The sequence below is a fragment of the Onychostruthus taczanowskii genome, unplaced genomic scaffold (genome assembly GCF_017590055.1).
Source record: "Onychostruthus taczanowskii isolate IOZ18803 unplaced genomic scaffold, ASM1759005v1 scaffold15, whole genome shotgun sequence".
Classification (NCBI taxonomy): domain Eukaryota; kingdom Metazoa; phylum Chordata; class Aves; order Passeriformes; family Passeridae; genus Onychostruthus; species Onychostruthus taczanowskii.
The window spans coordinates 12760019-12778770 of NW_024498685.1; the positions used below are offsets into that span (position 1 = coordinate 12760019).

General features: G+C 35.5%; 1 protein-coding gene across 1 annotated transcript in view; it reads right to left on the minus strand.

The window, feature by feature from the left end:
- PLCZ1 (phospholipase C zeta 1) overlaps positions 1–18546 on the minus strand; it is a 44780-nt gene extending 26234 nt beyond the window's left edge. The window contains exons 1-6 of the mRNA XM_041398767.1: positions 18460–18546; positions 17776–17899; positions 13993–14227; positions 7050–7251; positions 5367–5511; positions 3392–3547 (exon numbers count right to left, since the gene is read on the minus strand). Of these exons, the coding sequence (XP_041254701.1) occupies positions 3392–3547; positions 5367–5511; positions 7050–7251; positions 13993–14227; positions 17776–17899; positions 18460–18473 (876 nt within the window). The 5' untranslated portion in view covers positions 18474–18546. The remainder of the gene's footprint in view (positions 1–3391; positions 3548–5366; positions 5512–7049; positions 7252–13992; positions 14228–17775; positions 17900–18459) is intronic.
- Between the last annotated feature and the right edge of the window lie 206 nt (positions 18547–18752).

The following is an 18752-nucleotide window of genomic DNA, read 5'->3' on the forward strand; positions in this document are numbered from 1 at the left end:
TGTAGAGAAAGTTCCTTTGTATACTGAGTAGATAAAGGTGAAGAAAAGTGGGAAGAATGAGTCCTGGTTTATGGGGTTAGCTGGTTTTCCCCATAATAGCAGAATTTAAAATGTCCATAGCCCATAAAGTTGTACTGAAGACCTTCTATTGATCTTTCTCAAGGAGATCATTAAATAGATCCTTTTATTTGGACAGCACAGGTTTAACAACCATAGGGAAGCCTTGACAATCCTGGCCAGAAATGCTTGTGAGCCACCACAATAAGTAATTGATCTTGCAGCTGTGTGGTAAACATGAAAGACAACTTGTAAAATCACAGTAGCTGCCACTTCACATTCGGTTAATCACACATCAATTCCAACTTTGTGACAGGAAACCTGCAAATAATAAAAGTTTCCTAACTATGTGATATATATATCCTGTCAGCAGTGTAAGACAGTTCAATGCACCACAATGCAAAATAATTGAGGAAAAACCTTCATCAAAGCAATGTGTTTATATTCTTTTCTGTGTTACATTGGATGCCTACATGTTTCTTTCAATTGCTGTCAAATTTCTTCGAGAGGAAGGACACAGCAGGATAAATAAAACCTTATCTTTTCTAACATATGTTTTAACATAAATTTTTGATATTTTCTAAGTTCATCTATGAATTGCTGCATAAGACAATTCATTCCTTCACTTTCTATCAGCGCATCACTAGGAGTGCTGGTGCAACCAGCAGGGATGTCTGGCACCAGTGAGTGGTGTCAAATCTAATTTAGTGCAGGAACTGACTCAAAGGACCTGATATTCCAGCAAATATTAGAGGAAGTTCATGAAGTCTCTTTAGAAGCACCATGATGGCCAAGACTGGGAGCAGACAATGTTATCAGGTCTGTTGCTTTGGGGGGCAAAACATCTGCTCTGGAAAGAGGTAGAATAGATAGGTGAAGCTTAAGGGCAGACTCAGTTTCTCATGGGATAAGGTATGTGTGAAAGAAAGAAACAGAGCAAAAGTCTTCTCTTTCCTACATATGTAAAGGAAGAATTGTGTGTTGAGTTGCTACAGAATACAAGAATTGCAGAGAATTAACAATATCAATACAGTCTGCTGGAAGTGTGAATATGTGACTGAGGACAAAAAATTAAAAAACTTTTCTTCCTGAAATTTTCACATGAAGCAAGTGTTGGGAAAAGCAGAGAGAGAAGTGTTCAGTGATCCTACACTTTTATTTTCTGGTCCCCCATATGATTTTCACTTTGAATTACAATGGTAGGAGACCTCATTGCAACGAGGTCCAAGGAACCTCCTAAGAGTGGGTTTGTTCCTCATTTTAACTTCCACACATACACAGTCACCTCAGTTAACAAAGGCATGGCTCAAGATCTACTTAAAGAAGGAAGTAGAAGATTGACCATATAAGAGAAGAGAAAATAATTTCCATGGAAGCCTCCAAAACCTAAAATGAACCTGTAACAGGGAACTGTTTCTCTGAAGTCTTGTGAGAAGCTGTGTGGTTTCCCATTTCATGTACACACAAGAGATCCATTTAATTCTGATCTTGAAGAAGACTGAGATGGCTTTTTTCCCTATTCTTGCTCATGCTCCATCTTGAAAAAAAGTGCAGCAGTAAATTGTATACGTGACAGCTTTTTTCTTTCACAATAACTGAGAATCCTTCCCACAAAGAGCATTTTAAATTCATCATTTATGATTCTGTAACACATCCTTTGAACAGCTTAAGTAAAACAGTCTGAAGACTAAATTCAAAATTTGGCTTTCTAAAATCATAATAAATTTACCCAGGCCTTGAAAATGCACAAGGTCCCAAGCTTTAAAGATGTGATGTCATTAAACTCCTTTTGAATATGGACCGAAAGTTGTTCTTCAAAAAGATGCCAGCCAAAGTCAAGCTTGCTACAGAATTTACAAATTCAGTCATAGATACATATTTCCACTGCTAGGTAAAATCCTACTGATTTTTCTTACATGCTTGATCAGAACATCTGGGAGAAATGGAGATGATCCTAATTTATGTTCATTCTCAAGATCATAATTTATTAAATTCAAAATTTTGTAACAAGCTGAGGACAGTGGTGTTATTTAGGTAATCCTTTCACCTTGCACAGATGGGAAATATGTCTGAAAATACTTTAATATGCTAAAAGTTCAGGAGAATGAATTTCACCTGACAGCATTTACACACTTATAGACCCAGCAATCCATTTTCAGGCAAAACTCTACAGAGCTGACTCATGAAAACTCTATGCTATGAAAATATGTAGTATTAATTCTCCATATCACAGTAACCATATGGTGAGGAACATATATCATAGAAAGTAATATTTTTAAGTGATTCAGTGATTTCGTGTTCACTGATTTTGTGCTTTCTTCAGAGGACATATAACCCTTGGACATCTCCTACACTGAAACCAGCCGTGCTTTCAGAAGCTTTAAAACAAGCCCTCCTGTTTGATATAGTTTATATTTTTAACTAATTGAAAAAGCAGGTTTTAAGAATTCAAAATTATATTGGACACCATGATGTAAAAAAAAAAAATAAAAATGCTACAAAAAAAAAAAAAAGGTGGAGAAATGTGAATATTAAATAAATTTGTAACAACATTGTTAAGGAAATATAAGAATATGGTAATACTTCAACACATCTTCTGGACAGATTGCTTCAAAAATATTTTTTCTTGACACATCCTTTGAAAATTACAACCTTTTGTGTGTTGTTTTTCCTTATGACAGTACTTCCCACATTTTCATTTGCATTTTTTTTTAGCTACTGTAAAAAAAGTGTCAAATATAGCTATCACTAGCAACAGTGACTAGCCTAACAAAGTATTTTGTATGTATGCATGCATTTATGCTACGAGAGATTTTTTAAAAAATTGTCCTTCAAAGAAAATTATGTGCAAAGACTGGAACAATGGAAATTTATTTGTTTTAGCTTGCAATACAATTTTCAATACCCATCTAATTGCCTTTTCTGAGTTCATATCCCAGGGGTCTCAGGCCACCCTCTGAGGAACACTGTCTTAGGGAGAAACACTCTGACAAAGAGAATGGCTTTGCAGGAGTAGAACACCAAGAAAAAGCTTCATCCTCACTGTTACTGAACAAAAATATGCTGTTTCCATTTCAATAACATGTTTAAATTTCAGGAATTTCCTTCAATTCAAGCAACAAAAAATAAATCAGCAGATAACAGATACACCAACATGTGGCATCTTTCCATGGGGCTTTTTTGTGCTGTTTAAATGTCTTTTGTTACTAACTGAAGTCTATTTCTGACACCAGATGTGATCCATAAATTCAGTTCCAGAGGATTAAAAACAAAATAATGAAGAACCCCACAATTTTTTCCGTCTCTTTCACAGAGAAAAATGAAAACTTATTACCTCAGGAGAAGGCAGTTGAGTCATCTCTACCTCACCACCAAGTGGTGTAGATAGAAGTTTGTCACCTAGAATAGTTTTCAAGCACTGTGCCATCACTTCCTGCTGTTTAGGGCTGCAGTGGTTCTCCAAAGACAGCACAAGTGGATAGGCAGATGACTGTAAATATAATTTGGGGATTTGATTATTAATAAATAAAAATAAGAATAATCGCTTTTGCAAAATACCTTACAAAAGTCCCCTTGGCAATCTGCATTTACCTTACTTTTCAAAACACTCAGAATATAGATCAATTGTTTCAGGTTAGTAAGACAATAAAAAAGATCACATTTGTGGAAAAGAGAAAGCACAATTGAAGAAGAAAAAAAATACACCTTCAGAAAGTTAAAGCAGAGCTAGACATAAGCAGAGGTGTAAAAGGAACTGCTTTGTTTTGGTTTTAAAAGATAAAATCAGATCCTAAAATTAAAATTGACAACATAAAGCAGGACTAAATGTCTTTTGCTTTAGTGTGTGGCAGATTTTTTGATTGTTTTTTGAGCTGATAATCTCCCCAAAACTTGTTCAGAAATGATTGCCTCTACATGAACAAGCTATGCATATTTTTTCTTTTTCAAAATATCACAAACTTTTCTAGGGATAGTCTACACTTTACTCATCACAGTACTCAAGCAAAGGTAACTGAGTAAAAACTAAAGGTAAAAGGTGAAAAAGGGAAATTGAGTAAAAATTAGAAAAAAAAGAAATGCATCCATTTAAACATATAAGCAAATATCATAAGCTGCCAGTAATACTGCTGGCTACCAAAACCATAGTCTGAATGAAATCTTTGCTCAGCCAGGATCTAAATTGTCAATAAGGAAAACAACATTTTATTTTTTCCTGTCTTTACATTTGCCCCCTGACAAATGCTTTTGTTAAGAGAAGCAAAGCTCAGCCTGCATGGACAGCTGGTGCCAACCATTACCTATTGTGATTTTATCATCTCGTTGGCACTTGGGCTTGAGAAATGAAGTTTGCATTAGTTAAGCACAATATGTTGTGTATTAGCAAGAATAGGAGAATTATATCCAATGAGTTTGAAAAACAGTGGAATAAAATCATGTTTTTAATTTGACTTTTAAAATCAGAGATTAATTAAATTGCATATAGAAAACAGAACAGAAAAAACACGACTTCGATTAACACTGAGAAGCTATAAACACATATGTATAAAAATCCACATAAATTTATGATCATGGATGTATAAATTCATACACATAATGCTGGCCTGATTCTGAGATTTATCTTAATAGTCATAGAGCATTTCCTTTGAGCAGGAGTTTTGCCAAAAGCCTATACAAAAGCCTGAGAGAGTGCCAAAAACATTCCAGATTTCAGTGCTTTTCCAGAGATAGGCAGAAGGAACATTGCCCTGATGAGTCACCTGACCAAAAAAAAATCAGTAACTTCTAACATTTATCAGGGTCAACATTCAAAATAAAAAGAGAGGAAATGGAAAACAAAGTCTCAAATTCATCTATTATCCAATATTTTTGTCTATTTCATAAATTCAAACATAGGATATAAGAGACTGATAGCAGCAGAAGAATAAGTGACACAAAAACCTATAAAAGATATAAAAAAGGAGGCAAACATCAGACCAGTTCTGAACTAGCTCTTCAATTTATATTCAGTCCTTGTTTAAATGATCTCAGGTGAGAATTGCACCTAAGAAGCTGAGTAAGATCACATGAATCCTTTGCACTAAGTTTGGTATATATTCATTATCAGGAGAAATTATTATGATTCCTCTAAAAAGTTTTAAAAATACATAAAGAACAAATAGCACAATTGCTCTGCAATTAATTTTAACAATACCCTTGCCACAGGCTCTGTTTCATAATTTTTTACCCTGGGGAATCTATAAGAACTATCTCCCTGTATTAGTTAAATCCACCATTCCAACTTATTTCTGCGTACATATATCTATACGTACCGCAAATGCATACTTGTCAATCACATGAACGACAGAACGAAATGGGATTTTGCTTGTTAAAGTGTGACCATGGTACACAATAGGTTCATCGTTGTTGCCATCCCAGCAGTCAATCTCCAGGCAACGACATCCTTTCAAGAGAGCACTTCAGAAGAACAAGAGAAATCATTTTACAGCCAAAAGAAAGATACCGCACTTTTTTATACAAGTTGCTGTACTTCTGATTACAAGCACAGTGATCAATTAAAGAAAAAACACCTCATTTTCATCATAAATAAAAAGACATCCTACAGAATTGCACATATATGAGACAGACATACTTTCTATTGTTTACATTAGGTGTGTTATATGATAAACTTTGTTAGAGCATTAAAGAATATGGGATTACCTGAATTATCTTCCTCAAAAGGCTAAAAATGAGGGTCAAAGATTTCAATAAAGAAATTTTGGAATAAAGGCAAATTTCCACTTAAAAGAATAAATATTTTAAATGTTCTTTTGTGCTACTATTCCAAACTTGCTTGCAATTTTGAGAATCACTGTATTTAAAAATCCATTGCACTTAGAGAATCAGGTTGCACTTGGTCTTTACATAAGTCCTTCTCCCCAGCCCACATTTCTAAGAGAGATTGCTAAAGTTTTTCAGGCACTTTGACTTTCCTGCTTTAATTTTAAAATGTTAGCAGCATCCCTTAAATTCTTAGGCTTCTAATATTTGACTTGCAAGTGACTGAAACATTTCTTATAAACTGTTTTACTTAATTACCAATCTGTCTTTTACACGCTGCTTTTCACACATTAACAATATGTCAAATATGCCTCTAGCTGATTTTAGCATTTTCCTCACACAAATAGTAGATAAAGAGGAAAATAAAGGGGGTTATACCCTCTTTACAATTACTTTCAGCAATGCAGGATTAATATAATGGAATTTTAGATATTGTTAATAATTCAGTATTGTTTCTTATGGTTGCAAGTCACTATAGAACATTAAGAGAGCAACAAAAATAAAAGAGTTCAGATAGATGATGGCTCCAACTGCTTTCTCTTCACTAAAGCAGTACAAATAATAGGAATTCTGGACACAGCTCTTCCTAATTCTTAATATATCCTGCCCTCAATGTTGCCTTTATTACACAATCCATTTCCATCTTTCCTGCCATGCTGCTCCTCATCCTCCTGCAGTCACACACTTCAGAGGTTCCTCCCCTGCTACTTGAATGCCACATTTTGTTGTTTTTGTTGTTTCTAAACTGCCCACATGCACTGACCACAAATGTCCTTGACACAGACATACTCCAACACACATCCTCTATAATGAACAGATTAAAGCTTGCTTGGGTTTTTTACTTTTCTTTCAGGGAGTTATTTATTTTTGCACGGTGTGTTGAGATTAAAAACTGATTTAATCGTGTACTGTACACCATACTATAGATTTCATTTGCTGCAAGGTTGACTTTCTGAGATGTAAGCTAAAAAAATAAATTGTTTCCAGACTATGAACAGATGGTTTGGCAAATATATTGAAAAGTGTGCACACTACATAAAATACCACTCTCACATTTTCAACTTGTATCTTTGATGGCTTTGTCCTTTACTGCCAAGTAGGATTGTATGTGAGTTAGTATTCATTTCAAAAAAGCCAAAGAATGTTTAAAATATTAAAAAACAAAGTCTAAATACCTGGTATATCCCCATAAATGACTGGGTCCCATTAGTTGGTCAGCTATCAAGTAGGTGTTGTGAGAAGATGAAATAAAATAGTCACACAATGGCTTGGTCATGTCTTGATAGACGCTCTTGTGCTGGTTTTTAAATATTGAACATTCATCTGAGTTCATGTACCTTACAAATCCTTCAAATGACAGCTGCCTTTTCTTCCTCACTGGACAAAAACAAAAGAAAAAACATCTCTGCCATGAAGACACTCTGATGGTTATATCTATGTACTTTCTGAAATTTTTAATAGCCAGTTCTGAACACTGCTAAAAGTTGTACAGAACAACATTTTCCTGCAATTTTAAAATTCATATCAAATGTATAGATAACTCAAAAATCAGATACATGTGACTCTGGAGCTGAATTGCTGTGGTTCAAACTTCTGAGAGGAAATAAATGTGTTTTGACACTTTTATTCTTCTATGGACAGCAGTAAGAAGAGTTTTCAGTAGTCCTGATTAAATGTAAAGTAAAATATTTGTTGTTTACTTTGGACAGTAACATGCTAGGCAATGCACTAAAAGAATTGTCTCTTTTAAGAGAACCAGGATTGTTCTCAAATAATTTGACAGAAATTATATTGACAGAAATTATCAATATAATCTTGCAGAAACTAGCACCAAAGACCTCCCCCAGAGGTGGAAAATTCTAAATAAATATTGATCAAATCATGTTTAGAAGTATTTAAAATTTAAACAGCATCTTAACAAAAGAAATAACTGCACACACAGATGAATTCCAATCAAGCTTATTACACTACTGCATTTAAAATAAAATTAACTAATTGAGTCCATCCCAGTGATAGTCATCCCATTTGTTCTGGTTATAACTGATTTAATGGCAGAGTCATTACACTGGCAGCTAATGCTCCCAAAATCATGTTTCAAATGCAGTCATTTTGCAAATGACATAATCTCAAAAGTCAGCTTTGCTTCAAAACATAGTTTGAATGAATGAGGAATTTTGCCCAGTTTTTACTCTAAAATAACTTTATTGTCACCATAGCAGGCCAGAAATGAACAAGCAGTAAATAATGCAAGATTATTTTATACTAACAAAAACTTAGAAGTCAATGCATACAAACTTGAGGGCTGGAAATACCTGCAGGAAAACCCACTTTTCTGCCCTGGTAATTCTTACTACAGCTGTAAGAATCAGAACATACAGGTTAGAATTGCTATTTTCAATCTTTGGGGTGGGACAGAGTGAAAGTTTTACACCTGAATGAGAATTTACAGAAAATAATTATTTCTCAATTACACAGGTCTTTGAACTAGAAAACTTGCAATGTTTTCCAATGATAAAGAAAAACAGAAGGTCATCCAGACATCAAACATACATTCACCCCACCACTGTTATTCCTACCAGAAGTCTTTCTGAAATTATTCTTCCACACTTCCATTGATCAAGAATCCACAGACAACCCAGTAAAACCATTTCAACAGCTAAATAACCTTACTGTCAGGAAATTTTCGATAATTAGGAAACAGAAGTTTACCCTGAAACTTTCTTGCTGTCCAAAATATTTGTTCTGTTTGGTATTATTCCTCTCCTATTTTTCCACTCTTTCACTGATGAAAACTGCTTTCTCACTTCCCTCATTCCACTGCTTTCCACAAAAACAGTCCAAGCCAGGGCATCTTTCTGTTTCAGATTTCTGATCATTTTCATTTTTCTGCTCTCCACCAGTGCTGTCAGTCTCTCATAGGAGAAAACAGGATACTATTTCTTCATGGAATGTGCTGACAAACTGCTACTCACCTTTACCATCTTAGAAAGGTTTACATATTTATTATTTGCTCCATTTTTTTTTCTAGTAACTCACAGTGTCTAGTTGCTTGGATGTTCCCTTTCTAAAATAGATCTTACATTTGATCTTTTCCAGTCCTTCAATTCATCATTCATTTGCCCCCTATTTTCAAAAGTAACCTTTGACTTGTATTAGCAAAGCTTGTTACAGTCAATTTTCTAAGAACTTGGATTTGTCAACCTGTCTTTACTGAACTGATTACATCATTTAAGAAGGTCCTACCCTGTTTCATCCATATTTTTCACTGAGATCTTACTCAGGTTAATAATATTACAGACAAATTTCTTTGGTCTTTTAGCTAAGAGATTTGCAGGATGACTTCTTGTCACCGATGACTCTTGAAAAGTGTATGTTATTTAGTATCTTGACTTAGATTTATCCACATGCACGTGTTATATTGTTCTATACTTGTAACAATTGGATTCAGTTTCTACTTTCTGGATCTTTAAAAATCATTTTGAATAATTTTTTATGTTATTTAAAACATAATACACTCATCCTGTATGCTTTGCCTATAATGAATTACATAAACTGTCTGGATTTCATTTCTGATATATTTATTTTTCATGGTCTATGTGTTTCTCTGAACAATTACAAGTAGAGCTAGTAACTATTTGTGTGTGTGTGTGTGTGCATTTTTTATGTTATAATAATTCTTACCTTTACTGCATTTATTTGTTAAATTAGTGAAAAATACTGGCTTTTCAAAGTCTTTCTTTATTTCTGAATCATCTATAATATTTTCCTGGCTGTTCTTGTCATTGACAAAAGTTAACTGCAGTATAATATTCTCAAGAGAAATTAATGTTTATGCAAATATGACGATGAGCATAATCCCCCAAAAATGAACATCTAGCATTGTGTTTTTAGTCAATAGGTAAGCTCATGGACTTCAATAAAATATTCAGCTCATACCTCAAATCAACAGACTAAAAATCTTTGTATTTTTCCAGAGCTTATTACAGGCCCTTGCATTTCTGAGGAATAGCCCAGCCACACTATTTTCTGACCATTTACAGATATTTTCTGCTTCTCCATTAAAGGAAATGGGAATTCATCTCCATAACTATTCCACAGTGAAGACTTTCATCAAGGCCTTACATTGCTCCCCCAGAGGAGCCTCAGTCTTTTTTTCCATTAGGACCTTTTAGCAGTAGTTATTGTACACACACATATCCATTCCTTGTAGAAAGGGAAGGCAAGAAAAGATTTCTGTCTTCTTGTTGCCTGTTTTTGTTCATGAAGTTCAGTGATTTTTTTTTTCTTGCCCTCCTCTTTTGGATAGTGTGGAATTCATTTTATCAGCAATATTATTTTGTATTATTTGTGGATTTTTTTAAAACCTGATTTAACAAAAAAATTATTTTTCTCATTCCTCCTGTTGAGGTAAACTCCAGCTCTGCCATATATACAAATACTGTCACATCAGAGAGGAATTATTAATATAACCTGAGTATTTGAAAGACTCTGATTACATTATACATTATTTTCAGTGTTTATTACATTCTGCTTTCTTAATTATCTTGGAACTCCTTTGAAAGTATTTTTATTCCTTTTTGGAAAGAAAAAAATGGAAACTTTCATAAGATGTTTGCTGCCCTGAAGGCCTGTAGAGTAGCCACAGTGAAGCAGAGAAAACAAGTAAGAAATCACCCTGCACTGGCCTCCTGCAAGACCTGTTTCCTCCTGGAGGGTGTGAGTACAACCTGCAGCCCCTCTGGACTGAAACAGAGGCTGGGCAGTGGGGAAGAGAAGAGCCTGAACTGAATTTGAGACTAGAAAATGGGGAGAAAGGTGTTTCCCATGGTTTTAAATGTATGTGTGTGCTCTTTGTTTCCTAAGAGCTAAATCAGAAGTTAAATTGGCCCCCAGAGATAGTGGAGGGGGTACAGACAGGTTTGCTGGGAATTTTAGGGGGGAACTCATGAGAAATACTTGCAATCAGAGACCAGGGTGTTCCTCTGCTGTACTGGAAGGAGGAAGCTTTCAATCATTGTTGGAAGTCAGGCAGAAATATCATCAGATGGAATTTCACACTATGAAATTTGACTACTTTACATCAGAATGAAACATTCATGCTCTAAGGGAACCGTAAAGAGAGAAGTACTTCCTTGACTAAAGTAAAAATACAGTTATTCCTTTTCTACTCTGAGTTTACATTCTAGGAGGCTTTTTTCTACCTTACTCACACCTATAACTGGTGCATACTCGAATAAAGTATCTATCTGAACAGTCCAGTTCAGTTTCCTAAGGGTTTATTTCTCAGAATCACCTTCTTTTGAAAATTTTCCCTGAGACTGCATATTCACACACCCTTTCATGCATCTGAACTATTGTGTCTCACAAATCCAGCCACAGCCATTGTCTTTGTTGAGATTTTTAAGCCATCTTTCTCGCTTCACATGATTTTTTATGAAACCTGTAGGAATTTGGCAGAGATATATATTTTATTAAGTTTGATTTACATTGGCCAATGGGATCAAATTCTCTCTTCTGCAAATTTATGCTCTGCATCCTGCTCTGTCTCTCACACACATGTACAAAAAAACCCTCAGGACTGTGTACACTAGGAATAAACTGAAAATGGTATTTTGCTTCACAAATACATTCTGGATTACTCAAAGTCCTTATCTGACAGATGCACCAGGCTTATATTGTTATTTACAAAGCAAGCTGTTTTTTCAAGACAGGATTGCATTTTTGCCCTGTTTTTGTACTGCCTAGCAGTAAAATAGGCAGGAGTAGAAACTTTGAATGGCACTACATTATAAATAATAATGGGATGCACCTTCTTATCCTTACTGTGCCTCTAATCCTATCCATGTAAATGAGAAGTATTTTTTTTTAAATACATATATACCAAGCTTAAAAAAATGCATTTAGTTGGCATGTTTTTCTTTAATCTTATTTAATGAGTCAAGGCTTCTATTCATAGCTAATAGTAAAATGGGCAGATAATGGTGTTTTTTTTTTTTAATACATATATACCAAGCTTAAAAAAAATGCATTTAGTTGGCATGTTTTCTTTAATCTTATTTAATGAGTCAAGGCTTCTATTCATAGCTAATAGTAAAATGGGCAGATAATGGGACGCTTGAGAAGAACAGAACTGAAACTTGGGTGTTTGTAAGACACAACTGTCAGGTGTGAATCACATATTCATATTTTGTGATTAATTCCATAAAAATGGCTCTTTCTGCCAAAAATGCAAGCTTTTAGCACACACATGAAAAAATCTATTAGTGTAGCATTTTGACACTAGGCATTTAAGTTGTATAATACAAATGAAAGTGTAATTCATTCCTGAACTAGCTAAAGTACCCACAGAGAGTCAATTCAGAATTATTTGTCCCAATATATTTGGAAATCTCTCTGCACAAATGTTAGGGATGTGCTAAATGCCATAAATGGATTTATTTCATTTACATGTAAAATGTAGTCATTGTTTTCATCTTCATTGTTTTAATCTTGACATACCAGAGCTATCACATTGATGAGAGGATGGTCATTACTATTAGCAAACCTGCCAATCAAGTGTCAAAAGCTGCCCTTTTCCCTCTCTGTAAAGCACAGGGCAAGGGTGACAGATGAGTCCAACAGATCACCCTGATGAAGAACGTTCTGTAGCAAATTCAGAATGACAGTTGCACAAAATGGTCTATCACAATACCATATGAATCATCTCTCCAGTTATGTCAATCATAACTGGAACTTCTCAATAAATGTGTTGGAGTGGGAGTTTCAATTCACTCAAAGGAGCATGAACAATACAGAGATTATTTTGCAAGATTACTTCCAATTACTAGACAAACAAATTTATCATAGGTGAAGAAACAAACAAGAATTTGGCTCAGCATCTGAAATTTAAACCAGACATCAAATTCGACATAAAGAAACATCAGTTAAAATATACAAAGGTATTTTCTAATGGACTGAAGATTTTTCATCGTTTAACTGTGTTATAGCTTTTAACTTTCCCTTCAAAACAGGTAACACAAAATAAAAGGAACTTTTTAAACTGGTAATTTGTACAATTAGTAAACATTAGTACCTCTGAAAGAGTAGAATATGTTCAATAAAGTACAGTCAAATTTAAAAAGCAACCTCAAAGAGTGAAGGTATAGGAGTCACATGTTTTGAAGCTATTACTGGACAGTAAATGCCTCTTAATGGTAAAGTACAGTCAAATTTAAAAAGCATCCTCAAAAAGTAAAGGCATAAGGAGTCACATGTTTTGAAGCTATTACTGGACAGTAAATGCCTCTTAATGAAACAACAAATGTTCTTCTGTTTCTCATTGAAAAAGTGACATTTTCCATTTTCTTCTTCTACCACAGGTCAGCATAGAAAACCCCAGGATTTTAACCCAGAAGAAATATTTTCTCCTTGTATTTTTTTTTTCTTTCTTAACCAATTATCAATTCCACCCATTTTCAAAGACTGGGAACCAAGGAAACGAAAGAATTAAACACATTCCACTGAACAAAACAACATCTTGCAACAAAACGCAGCTATATCCTTTTCATAACTCACTGGTATATTTTGCCACGACCTGAAATCAGTGAAGCTCAGCAGAAGTGTTACACCCCAACTTGGGGCATTTTTAAATAGGTGAAGAGCATGTTAGAGATTTATGAACCCCTCTTCATCTCATGATTCAGAAAGGGTGACCAGGCACCTCTGAAAATCTTACACAGCGCTTCTGCAGGAAGTCAGAGGGACATCAAAGTCTTGTCTGAGGCCTTGCATTATCACTAAATGACTCAAGGGAGACAAGACAGTGTAACGAGCAGAAAAGAGCAATGGCAGATAAGAACCTTAAGAAAAACAAATTGAAATGGTTTGTAATCAGCTGAAGGACAGAATTATAGAAGGACTACAAAAAAAAAAAAAGATTTTAAAATGACAGAAAAAAAAAGGGAGAGCAGAGAAAGGAGGGCATCATGAAAATTAATTAAAGCAGAGGAAGAAAAAAATAATTAATAGATGAAAAGGCATGCTTTAAAATAAATAAAGATATAAGGTTTTGCAAAACACAGTCATTGAGAAAAGTACACTAAATCAGAGCTAGGTATCAAATAATTTAACTGTGCATACCTTCATCAATGGGTTCGTACTTCATAATAATTTCTAAGGCAGTTGTTTCATTAGCTTCAGTTTGAAATTGTTCTTTTGCAAGAAATTTCAGGAGCTGGCCATTAGGTAGAATGTTGCCATCTGTTGAGTAAGCCTTGAATAGTTCTTCAAATTCAGGTCTGTGAACTAGAGCTCGGTAAATTGATTTGAAGTCATCCATGCTAATCAGGTCTCCTGACTGTTTGTCAATGGTTTTCTGAGGAAAAAAGCAACAAAATATTTTTTTTTTTAAAAAATCAATAAAACAACATGCATATCTGCAAAGTTGTGCACCAAACATTTTTTTATAACTGACCATAGGAGTGAGAATCATAGAAGAATCCTCAGGCAACAGTGACTGCAATCAGATTACACTCTTCAACTTTTAGATCACACTTTGTGTGCTACAAATATTTTATATAAAGTAAAATGGACCATATGACATAATTAGCATCTAAATAAGTACAATAAATTTAGATGTAATGCATTTTTGATATTAAAACACATTGTAGAAAATCTCTAAAATAGTGTGCATTAAAATAAATGTGCAGCATAAAACTTATCAAGTGGAAAAATATATTTAGTATAATACCTCTCCAACAGCTATTTATACCATATTGTAGATACTGTCAGTGAAATTTGCATACAAAAACATCAACCAGTACTCTTAAAAATGAAATAAGGATGACTAAATTATCAAGAGACACAAGCCTTTTAACACTTAAAATAAGAAACAGTATTAAAATTTGAAGACGATATTTTATAATAACCTATGACATCATGTTCTATTCTTAACAAGCCAGAATGTTTAACTTAGATTAATTATTCACACTTTCAGAATTCTTGAATTGTAAGGTTGTTTTCATAGAGCTTACAAAATGTTAGCATAGTAATTAATTTCAGTGTTTCAGCATAAAAGCCAAAAGAAAAGTTAAAAGGGCAAAAGAATTTGAGTAGAATAATATTTTTTTACCATTTCTGCCTTTTGTGTTTTTCTTAGATTTAACAATTCAATTTGTCCTTTAAAATTCTCTACTCAAAATAAGTAACTGCTACAAAATATAAATGTTTCTAACATTTTAGCCTGAATTATTCTTAAAAGTTGCCAAATTAAGAGAAATCTGCTGACAAAATTACTCACAAAAATCACAAACAAATGGCAATCCACTGCCTCAGTGATCATAACTGTAAACTGATGAAAATTCCTAATTGTTGGTTTCTTAAACAGAAAATGCCAAAGAGGCCAAATTCCAGCATCCAAAACATGGCACTTACAAGGGCTGGGTTGGCTTCCACAAAAGTGTCTATAAACAGGAAATTGCTTACTTGAGCTCTGGCTGCTCTTAGATCAAGATTTTAGATTACTGCTAAATTAGATTGGTTTTGAAGCCATACCATAAAACCTAAAATTTAATGATCCACTGCCAGTTCCTTCGTACACAGTACACTTCATACTGTACCTGAACAAGTACAACAATAGGACTAAAAATATATTAGTTAACTAAAACAAGTACAAAATTAAATTTCATGAGGAGTTCTAATGAAAAAAATCTTACAAATCAGTACTTCAGTATGTGCTTTGAGTTTGTGAAAGAGAATAATGATTTTTAACAGAAATCACTAGCAAGTACAAATGCTAATTATAGACATTTCATTACTGCTGAGAAATTCCCCATGTAAGGTTGATATCCTCAATCCAATTTTTAATGTTCTTAACAATACAGCAAATTTGCTCATAACCATTAAGCAGGAAAAGAGAATACCAAATTATTTTGGAAATAAACAATCTATCAGGACTTGGAAGATGTTCACTTAGTTACTGGCACAAAGAGAAGCTGGGCAAAAAATTAAAGTTTCTATTTTAGTTGCCTTTTGATGAAATACAGGGAATAATACTACACAAGACAGCTCTCTAAATTAAAGTGATAAAAATCATGTCACTATAAAAAGATATTCTTACAACTTTTGGGGGTAGATTTCTGTCATTCCTACTTTTATTATTGCACATCAAATCTTTGCTGTTCAGAAAAAGAAGAGACAAAGAGTCTTGAGAGAATTTGTATGAAAATTTATTATTCCTTAAAACCTAGTGTTCATAATTCTGATATTGCTCAAAGAGTATTACAGTAAAATAAACTCAAAGAGAATGGACAAGATAAAAGCAGATTATTCCTTAAAATTAGTTTTCTATAAAATGTATTTTGCTATGTATAACCATTATATTAACTGCTGTGTAGTTACTTACAATCATGTCAGTAAGATTCCCTTCCAAAATGCTTTGAATTTTTACATGTGATTACACTGATTAAATATTTGAGCTCCCCAAACTACTGAACACCTGTAAATCTTTGTGAAATAGCAAAGAACACCTATCAGTACTGCTATAAATAACTATTGGGTATAATAGGTTGTTAAATACAAATAGATCAGACTTGTTCTTTGCAGGTCACTTCCCTCAAATAATTCTTCTTTTCTCTACCCACAGCTGACCATCAGTCCCAAATTCCTGTCAGAAACCAAAGTAGGGGGAAGATAGAGGAAACAGTGAGAATTACTTTCAAGTCCTCAAGAAGTTCTCTAGGTTGGCAAATACCTCCTTGCAACTTCAAAAACCACAGGAAGCCTCTCTAGCCAGGGCTGAGCTCATGCTGCTGGTTCTACCTTGGCTTGAAAACAATGAGGGAGGAACACAGGATGAGGAAAACTTAGTGCCTTCCTTCTCATGACCTAAAAGTTTCTGACTTGCCACAGTTAATTCTCCTCTGCCAAATCAGGACCCAGTATGTGCAAAGGCACACAGTTTTGCAGCATTTGCTCACTGGGACAAGATCTGCTTGGTAGTAGTTTGCTTGCCCACACTAAAGTAACTTATTAAGTCCGGTTTCTAGCTGTATTATGTAACCTTCATGGAAATCTCTCAGACACATCTCAAGGCCAAATCCTTTCCATGGGGTTACAGTGCAAGTCCCATCCATTCAGGCATACCTCTTAAATACAGGAGAGGTGTATAGAGGAGAATGGAATGAATGTGTGCTGGATCTAAAGCCTGAGCAGCTCAGACAAGTCCGTGTTGTCCTCCTGGCAAGAGGATTTTGAGGAAGTTGCTCTCATGGCTCACATCTCTGCTCATTAGCTTGATCACAGAAGAAGCTCAATAGGATGAAACCAGAATGCCTCAAGTTTTCTCAAGTGTGGTCATGCTACAAAAAAAACCCTGGGAATCAAGATTGATGTGTTTTCCATCTGACACTAATTTGTTATGGTAAAAAGACAGAGTTATGTGGATGTCAGTTTCTTCTCCAAGCACCAAGCAGTAGGACAAGCAGAAGTGGACTCAAGTTGTGCCAGGGATGGTTTAGACTGGCTATTAGGAAAAACTTCTTCACTGAAAGTGTTGTCAAGCATTGGAACAGGCTGTCCAGGGAAGTGTCTGAGTCACCATTCCTTGAAAGTGTTTAAAAGACCTGTAGATGCGGTGCTTAGGGACAAGGTTTAGAGGTGGACTTTTCAATGTATTAATGGTTGGACTCAGTGACCTTAGAGGTATTTTCCAATCTAAATGATTGTGATTCAAATGCAAGCCCTGGGTTATGTATTTTACACAGAAACAAAAGACCTGGAGGAGGAAAATTCTTTGTTGATTTTGCACATCACCCTAGCACAAAATACATTTCCCAAAAAATTAACTTGAAAAATATCAGCAAAAGTATGATGTGTGTAACTGAACTTCTAAACTGTTAATTGCTTAGTGTACACACACCTTACCTTGAAAATATGTTTTAAATGATCGTCATCAAAATTTATTTGCATTTTTTCAAGCAGCCTCATACAACCCTCTAAATCAATATTCCCAGTCTGGAAATCATTCCGAATGAGACTCCAAAACCATGTATGAGACGTGAGGTTAAGGAAGATTCTGGCCCATGAAATTGCCCATTCATGGGGGGGATGAGGCGGAGAAGTTTAATTTTGTTAAACCTAAGACTGTGCTTTCTTTTTTTCATACCCTAGAACATCTCTGTGAGAATGCAGAAGGCCTCAAGGTGTTCAAGAAGATATTTCTGCTCTGTCCTCAGAGACTCGGAGGGCAGCGACCAGCAGGGCCAAAGGGAGGGTGTGAAGGAGGCCAGGGGTGCTCAGGGTGCAGAAAGGGGTGCAGTGACAGGAGGGAAGTGTTGGGGGGCTGAGGGGACTCAGCAGCAGCAGGGAACGGTGGGAAATGCCAAGAAACACCAAGGAATGAGTGTCCTCAGCACTGTGCCACCAAAACCTTATCAACCGGCCCTGGCTGATGGGACTGGCTGCTCCAGGCCATCCCTGCCACCCTCCTGTGTGCCCAGGCCAGCTCCAGGCCTGAGGGGAAAGAGACATGTCGGGGGATCCCAATGGCAGCTGTCACAGGGCAGGGAGGAGAGAGGAGGAGGAGAAGGCAGCAGAGAAAAAGGATATCTATTCTCATCCATGGTGGCTGTGCTCCAGCCCCCTCACTGCAGTGGCATCACCAGCCCCTCGCTCACAGTGGGCTCCTCATGCCCCCTGTGTGCTGTTTGAGTGCCATGGAACGTTCGCCCCCCCATCCTTCCAGTGTCGCTGCAGGGCCGCTCTGGTGATGTCACAAACCGCACAGGCTCCTTCCTGCCACCATCGTGTGCCTTTTCCTTCTAGCACAAAGCGTCTCCTATACCCTGTCCTCATCCATCATCTCCCACCATTAGGATATCCCACAGCCCAGCGTGTGCCGA